Source organism: Neltuma alba, unplaced genomic scaffold (assembly GCF_004799145.2).
Source record: "Neltuma alba isolate B1F8T4 unplaced genomic scaffold, ASM479914v2 tig00011439_pilon, whole genome shotgun sequence".
In the NCBI taxonomy this organism is placed as follows: Eukaryota; Viridiplantae; Streptophyta; class Magnoliopsida; order Fabales; family Fabaceae; genus Neltuma; species Neltuma alba.
The window spans coordinates 310,539-319,368 of record NW_021636121.1 but is presented as its reverse complement, the minus strand read 5'-3'; the positions used below and the strand labels follow the sequence as shown (position 1 = coordinate 319,368).

General features: G+C 33.7%; 1 protein-coding gene across 1 annotated transcript; it reads left to right on the top strand.

Annotated features, from left to right (window-relative positions):
- Window positions 1-5,012: 5,012 nt before the first annotated feature.
- LOC114713596 (ankyrin repeat-containing protein BDA1-like) lies at window positions 5,013-7,997 on the top strand. Its single transcript, XM_028898264.1, has 2 exons — window positions 5,013-5,614; window positions 7,163-7,997. The coding sequence occupies exons 1-2, from the start codon at window positions 5,013-5,015 to the stop codon at window positions 7,995-7,997; spliced, it is 1,437 nt and encodes a 478-aa protein (XP_028754097.1).
- The last annotated feature ends 833 nt before the right edge of the window (window positions 7,998-8,830 follow it).

The window sequence follows — 8,830 nt, the reverse complement described above, 5'->3', positions numbered from 1 at the left end:
AACTACACAACCGTGCCCCTTTCTCACACAGAAAGATGCAATTTTGAAAGACCCAAAATAAAAACTCCGGTGGATGATTCGGCCATTGATGCATAAGCTTCGGACAGCATTTTCGGATGAAAAATGACATTATAAAAGCTTGTTTTCTTTAGTTTTGAGATAAAGCTTTATTTATTTTTTTTAAAAGGCTATGAAAGTTTCAATCTTTCATCATTAATCCAGAAAAAGAATGACAATGTTGAACAAGTTGGTTCAATGAAAGCAACAACCAGAAGCAATAATAATGAACCATAAGCACGAAACCCAAAAAAAAGAGGAAATCAAGCATGGATGCAGTTCGGGCAAAAGAAGCAAGATGTTTCAAAACGAATTCAAAACAGCAGGAAAAAAAATATTCAGCACAAGTTTTTTTTTGGGAAAAAAGGCATATAACACATATATGAATAAAAAAAACCAGCGGAAATAATTAACACGTGCAAAATAAGCACAGCCACAGGATCAGGCAGGCTTTGATACCAATAAAGAAAATAAAATAGATAGGGAAAGGAAACGTCCTGAGTCAATTTCAGGTCGTGATGCCGGTAGCTCACGTAGCATTCTACTACTAGAGTCTTAATAGAATGGCATAGTAGATGCACCAGAGAGAGGAAAAGAGAACACCAGAAAGCTCTACGGTGTGAGGTGAAGAGAATGGTTGGAGGCACCTCCTATTTATAGGGCCAGGGGGCCCATATTTTAGGAAGGTGCAATCTCCCTCATTTATTGTGGGATAATATTCTGATTCTACAATCAACAATTAATGTCGAATTGATTTCTCTCCAATCAATCAAGTACTAAATGCTTGATTGAATATTCCCTAATCAATCACTAATTGTTTCTGATTTGTGATTGATTTTCTTGATTCAAGAGATTCTTTTCTTTTGGATCAAGTAGTCCGGCCCATCAAGGGCAGACTTGGACCCAGTGTCTAACATTATGAAACACCCGTACCAAGCCCTCCATCACCACCGCCTCTCTTTCTTGGATCAATACCACTGCCTCCTTGCTGCCCACCGGCATCAACACTCTCCTCCATTATGCCGTTAAATCCAACGACCCCTACCACATGCCCTGCTACGACCTCAAGCCCATCTCCGATGTCCTTCGAAAATGCTCCTTGCCTTCAATCATAGTTTTGGGTATTGGCGTGCACCTCGAAAATGAACTCACAACGACCCTGCTTTTAATCAAGACTAGAAATTGATAAAGAAAAATGTGCTGGGGGATAGCATATATATTCATCTTGGGCGATCAACAATCTCAGGTCGGGTGTCGATGCTCCATGAAGAGTCAACGAAAAGCAAATATTAGAAGTAAAAGCAACATTAAAACTTCGAAATTAAAACTTAGAACAAATCCGGCAGGCTGAGTATGAACATAGCGTCTCTGACGTTGGGTTTCTGGTTTTCGACCCTGTGATAGTCGCCCAAGATGAATATACATGCTGGCACCGAAAGAGTCTAAGAGTTTGAGAGTTTGCGGGGTCTGAATGGGTGACGAGTCTGAGAGTTTGCGGGGTCCGGATGTTGTGGACGAAGAGCAAACTGAAGACGTTCTGGGAAGGAGAGAGAGAATGAGCGAAGTAACCACGTGCGCCAATTTTTTTTCCCAACTCAGCAGCCATGTCAGTATAAGTTGGTCAAAAAGAAAAATTTAATGGTTAAAGTTAACCTTTGTTACGAACTTACACTTCCAGAATATTTTAGAGAAAAAATTTATTTTGGTGCTAGGTGCTCTTTGGTACACATTTCTGGGATATTTTAGCACATTATCTCAAAAATCATAATAGTACTATTTGTTAATTCATCCATTGAAACGTTTTTAAGGCAATATATCTGGCACACAAAACAAAACATTTTTAAGACATTATAATAGGAAGGCACTCTCTTGACATCTTATTCATAAGTCACTTTTAATATATTTCACTAAGCTAAGAAAAATTTTAAATTTCATTAACTATTCCTTTGGTCCTTTTTATAAGGTAGAAAGAGAAGACATTTTTTAGTTCTATTTATAGAATATTGAGAGAAATTTATTACATGGATGTATGATTTTACCATTTATTTATTATTGTATTGACTTTATTTACATGAGGTATAATATATATTTAATAGGGATAAAGATGAAAACTTGTTGAATTTTAAATGAGAGTTAATAAAAGTTAAGATTTTTTTATCTGTATGAAACATATTAGAAGTGAGTTATAAATAGGATCAGAGGAGTATATCTTAAACTTTAATAGCTTTTTAACTTTATCTCTATCTAGTACACATAATATCCCATAAGAACAGAGTCTACACAATAATAAATACAGAGCAGGACTCAAAGAGTATTTTTTGATAAAAAAATAAAATAATAAGGCATCTTGGTAAACTATATTTTGAAAAAAAATTAGGAAATTTATTAAATTTATTAATCCATGTGGGTGCATTTCCAATGTGACAATTATTGTATTAAAAAAAAAAAAGAAGCTATACAATATTCTAAAATGTTATACTCTCTTTAATAAACATGTTTGTAAGTCCTAATTTTGAAAAACCCCACAAATCTATTAAGCTTTATTTTCACCCTCTGTTTAATGCCGCAAATATTAATTATATCTAGAAATTTTAATTTCCTACAAGGGGTATTAATTGTAGCAAGAAATTGTAAAACAAGTATTAATTATATGAAGAAATTTTTATTAGGACTTATAAATATATGTATACACACATTTATATAGCAAGGGGAGGCAAAGCATCGATGTAGATTTAATTACCTTCAATTCGAAGTCAGTAGGAATAGCTAGTCATGTTGGATGGTGTCCTCTTGATAGTCAGTAGTAATAATATTCATGCGCACATATATACTTGCAGATATAAAATAAATGCATGTAATTAAAAGTTGCAACCAATGTTCTAAAAGTGGGACCGGTATTAAGCTGAAAAAGTCAGCGAATTATGGTTCTCATGGTCCAATTGTTTGAACCGCCAGTCTACCGGTGACATAATAATTAAATAAAAAATAAAAAAATTAATATATACACACATACACATATATAATGTATAACAAATATATACACAATAAGTCTAATTAAAAAATAATAATACTACTATATAAATTAATAGTTAAAAGCATAATAATAAAAATATACTAAAAATTTAGTAAATTTTGATAGCTTTTTTATTATTATTATTTTGTCATAATGATAACATCTGTTTTCCTTTTTAGAATACTTTAAATTTTTTTAATGAATTAATTTATAATTTAAACATCCAGAGAAGATAAATAATAAGCCGTCAATAATTATTATAAAAAAATTTTTGTGCCAAATAATTATTATAAAAGTTATAAACAGAAAAATGCACAGAGTTAGCTTCAATATTTCGTTCGGTACCATGATCTATCCTAAAAACCTGTTGAGAAATCAAAGATGTGTATAGCTTCTGCTTTGTCGCATCCTTTCTGATGTAAGGTACAAGATTCTCCATATAGTACACGATTGTAATAGTTGCTTTCATCCGCTCCATTTCACGCATTTCAAACCACTCATTTTAGTGTTCAGCAGTTTGGATCTTCTTTTCGGTATTCATAAGGTTACCACTGCGTAATCTGGTTCTTTCGTTCCTCTCTTGATGTTCAGGTTTCCATCTTCCTCCTCTATTAATTTTTTCAATTCCTTTCTGTCTTTCTTATTCATTGCTTCTTTTGTTTTCAGCCTTCAGTTTTCTTCCTTCTTCCTGTTCATCTTCAGTATGTTTTAAAACTTGAACCGGACTGGACGATCAGAACGGCCAGACTGTCGGCCGGAGAACTTACAGGCTCGTTTTTTCCGTCTGAACCGTTTTATGAGTTTGACCGGAGTGAGCCTGTTTTAACCGGCTTTTCAGCCGGAAGCCGGAGTTCGACCGCGAACCGGAGCTAGTTAAGAACCGAGTTAGAGTTGGATGTCACTAATGACATTGTTGGTTGTCATTGTCGGTGAGAAGATGGACTTTGGGCAGCCACCAAGCAAAGAAAAATCTGGCATGTGATGAGATTGGGTGGATTTTGCATGAAGAAGGACTACCTTAATTAACTAGCGAAGACTTGAAGTTGACTTGACTCCTATATGTGTGTGTGTGTGTGTGTGTGAGTGTGATGCATAAGGCGTAAAGTACTTGGTCGACAAATTCACAAGTGAAGTTGAGATGTATCCTCCTGAATTTCCTCAACATTAGCTAAACCATCAGGTTACTTATCTCTTTCTTTTACCATCTCTTTCTCTTAATTATGCTAGTTTCAAATTTTTGTATTACCTCTTATTCCATTATAGAACTCTGTCTTCACCATCAGATTTACGAGTTTAGCTCAAATTTGTATTATAATTGTGACTGCTTCGTTCCTTTCAATTATTAATGTTATTAATAATATTAGAGTGAAATATATTCTACCTCCCTTGCATTTAACCTTGGTTACAGGAACTTCCCATCTATTTCAACAACATGCATTTAAGTACAAACTCTTAGTTTTGTGGGGGATAATGACAAGACACAAAAAGTTGAAATTTTATAAATACTAAATAAGAAATGTCAACAAAAATTTGTTGTTATTTGTAAATTCAGACTTGTCAATACTAAATAAAATTGTATTTTTTAAGAAAATTATTTAAATTTATTTATTAATTAATTAATTATTTTACTGTTATTATCATCATCCAATAATTAATATCAAATAGAAAATGGATATTGGGCTTAGCCCATTAATTCATCAAAGGAGTCCGTCATGCCCAAAACCAAACAAACTCATAAATTTGTGTGTTCGCTGGGGCATGTGCGCGCGCGTATTTGAAAAAAAGACAAAAGGGTGTGTATATATGCGTGTGCGTGTAGCTCAGTGACAAGGCAGGCATGTGAGCTTTTCGGTTCGCCTCTTTACACAACTCTAATACACTCTCTCCCCCTTCCTCCATAGCATCAACGAAGCTAGAACACCTGATTTCGAGGGAGATGAAAATGAGAGCTTCTGATCAACAAGCAATAAGTCGTGACCAAATGATGAGCATTCTTTTTAAAGCATCAACAAATGGAGATTTGTTGACTTTGCGTTCTGTGATTAAACAAGACTCACAAATCCTAAACAGAATTTCACTCACAGACCTCCATGAAACTCCATTACACATATCATCTTCTTGTGGTCATCTTGACTTCACCAAGGAACTCCTCAGTCTCAAGCCCACCCTAGTCACTCAGTTGGACTACTCCAATAGGACAGCCCTCCATGTGGCTTCTGCTGAGGGCCACATCGACATTGTGAAGGAACTTCTCAAAATAAACAAAGATCCATGCTTGTTTCGTGATGAAAAAGGAAGAATACCGTTGTACTATGCAGTTATGAGGGGGAGATTACAGGTTGTGCGAGAATTGATCAGAGCCAAGTCAGAGTCTCTAAGTGGTCGTGTCAAAGGGGAGACTATTTTTCACGTATGTGTTAAGTACAACAATCTTGAAACTTTGAAGGCCTTAATAGAAGCAGAGCTTGACATTACTGATAATCAGCATCTCAACTTTACTAGTGTCGATGGTACCCTCAACACCATTCTTCATTCAGCTGTCATGTTAAAGCAAGTTGAGGTATCCTCTAATTTCTTTCTTTTCTCTCTATTTATTCAAAGGTGATAATATGACTCCAGGAAAAATAATCCATAGGTTCTTATAGTTTTACCTTATTTTTAATTAAGTAATCATGCTTTTTTTTTATTGGATACTTGCAGTTTCTTTTTTGTCAATCATAGTAATTTCAATACGCTCATAATTAGTTAATATTTTTAAAAATGGTGTTAGTAGCTAATGATGTGGCTCTTCCTCAATATACACCTAGATTAGTTTTGTCATATGGTGATAATAAATACATTTTATTCTACTGTTTCATTGTTCAGAAAAAAATCTCTTTTTGCTTTTGTACTTTTTTTGGCAACTTGAATGTCACTCAATCAACACCTACATCTGCCATAATTAACAAATTTTGATCATAGGGACCAATGCCTATAATTGAGAAATCTTTGAGAATCCGATAAAGAGAAAACAATTACAAGGATCTGATTTTAAAAAGATAAAACTATAAGAATGTACGGATCTATTTTTCCTATAATGTTTTAATTATGTGTGTTAGTTTTAAAAGAAAATACTTAGATCAATTTTCTTATATCCATTATGTCAAGTTTATCAATTACACATTGTTATATATTTCTTTTAGTTTCATGTGGATGTATAATTAAATACTATTAAATATCAATATTTCAAAAATACGACACATGAATATGTTTGATTTGAGAACATGACATAATAAACCTAAGAAACTTGACATAAGCATTGGGAATTTTCAAAAATACAGCATAGCATGAACAATTTTTATTTTTGTTTATAAACCCAAAAAAATATTGTTCTAAAAATTAACATAATGACCGATCGATGATTTGTGAACACTATTTTTGTTTTTGATCAGCTTTTAAATTATTTAATAATTCATTCAAATAATTCAATGCAATTATAATAATAAACCTACTAAATTATACATTATTTTGGTTTTTCGTGGTCTTTTTAGTATATAAGTTTTGACTACTATTATTTTAGTTTCTTGTTAGCATTCGTGCAAAATATAATGTTAATTTTGATACTTCGTTTTATTAAGTTGATAGAAAAAATTATTTGGAAATTGCAAAATTGCGTCATCATCATTTGGCTTCACTTAGCACGGTATATATGGACTATCATATTCGCCACAAGTTACCCTTTCTTTCACTATTTAAATAAGTAGTAGATAAAATTTCTAATTAACTTATTTAATAATTCATAACTTTTAAAAATATTATTTTATTTTCTTGTAAATAATTGAATGCAATTATAATAATATACCTATTAAACTATTTTTTTTTGTCCTGTTAGTATGATTTGATGTACTATTTCTTAATTTCTTGTTAGCAGAAGTTTGTTCAAGCAAAATATATTGTTTATTTTGTCATTAATAATTGAAAGATTGTTTTCTTTTATCGTTTTGCTCCACTTCGCACAATATGTACATGTGTGTGTGGGTGTGTGTGTGTCTCTTTGTCTCTGTGTGTGTGTTAACTAATATGTTCATACTATTTAAACCATTGGACCACAAGTTACCTCCTCTCCGTATCTGAAATAAGGCAAGTAGTCGGGTTGAAGAACAAGTTGGGTTTAACAGCCTATGATATACTGGAGCATGTTCTGAAAGAGTTGGAAATATATGAAATACGAGATATGTTGAAAGCAATGGATCAACCAATATCATCATCAACTATCAAAATCAGAGGTATTGAAGAGAGCCATGTTGTGGAATGTCCTCCTCAGCCTGCGAAACCAAAAACTACTCAGCCCAAGGGTTGGAGAAAGATTCTAGGGTTTGTGACACGTATATTAGATCACAACAACCCTAATCGATTGGACGAGATGAGAGGAAATCTGAGTCTAGTGGCCACAGTGATCTCGACTATAACCTTTCAAGCGTTAATTAACCCTCCTGGTGGCTTTGCTCAACAGGATATATCACCAAAAGGTCCCTTGCAAAGCATGTACAACAAAGAGGGGGGAAGGACATGCCCTGGGGATGCAATATCAGCTGTTATATACTCAGATTATTTTCATCCTTACCTGAAGTATAATACCATCTGTTTTATTGGATCTCTATGTGTCATCCTCTTACTTGTTAGTGGGGTTCCTTTGAAGCATAGAGTTGTGGTATGGCTGTTATCTATTGCCATGTGCATTACTCTCACGTTCTTATCACTCACTTATCTTCAAGGACTCTACTTGGTGACTCCAAATGGTGAACTTTTTCGCTCAGCAAACAAAATGTTTAGAGCATCTCTTTACTATTGGATTGGGTTTCTCGTGTTTTTTGCTTTGTTCTTCACTGCGCGTTTTGTGTTTGGGGTTGTGAAAAAGGCAAAGAATAAGTTCAGTTGTCAGATATAATTTCGTCCAAGGAAGGGAATAAAAAACGCATGATATGACCCTGTTGATTTTTCAAGCATGTATTGGCAAGTTTCATAAAGTTGTATCGTTATTGTTGTGTATGTAATTTGAATTGTAATTTACAATTGTGTATGTACTTTGAATTTGAATTACTTATAAAATTGTTGCTACTATTTTGTGATAATTATAGCCATCGAGGCTAGGAACTCCTACCCTTGCTTTAGATTTCATTCTTAAGTACTGCTCATCATTTGTTTTGAAGAATTTTTAATAGGGGAACAGTTATGTATGCACATAATTTTATTCACTCCTTTCCTGCTCAGCATATCATCATGAGTCTTCTACTTCAAATTATAGAATCAAAATCACGTATGGACTCCATAGAGAATTATAGAAGGTTTGAGTAATAAAAACATATGCCTCCACTTTTTCTCTAAATCCCCATATAAATCATCCCAAATGGTCCCTACAGATTTTACCCACCCTCTACAATTAGGTTCAAATGAACCATCACAGTTCGCTTGTATATACGCAATTCCCACTTGGTGGCTTACAAAATTCAGCTTTACAGGGCTGATCTAATTTTGCCCTAATCTTATTAGAGCCAATGGCAGACCAAAATTCATCAACATTTTGTTGAGCAGATGTAATAATCGAAGCAGGAGCATGATAATTATTTCGACCAATAATTTTTGGAGTTAAGAGGACAGTTGAGAGAGACTGCTAGCTAGTTATGAAAGAAGAAGATGACCCATCTCCTAATTAAGTTCTTTTATAATTCCACATCAAATGATTGGCCAAAAACTACCTTTGAAATTAGCCATGTGAGGTAA

What these genes read in the sequence shown, in the direction of transcription:
- LOC114713596 (XM_028898264.1), top strand. Translation starts at nt 5,013, where the DNA reads ATGAGAGCTTCTGATCAACAAGCAATAAGTCGTGACCAAATGATGAGC. An exon ending in ATTCTTCATTCAGCTGTCAT is followed by an intron (nt 5,615 to 7,162) that starts GTTAAAGCAAGT and finishes TTGGACCACAAG; the next exon opens with TTACCTCCTCTCCGTATCTG.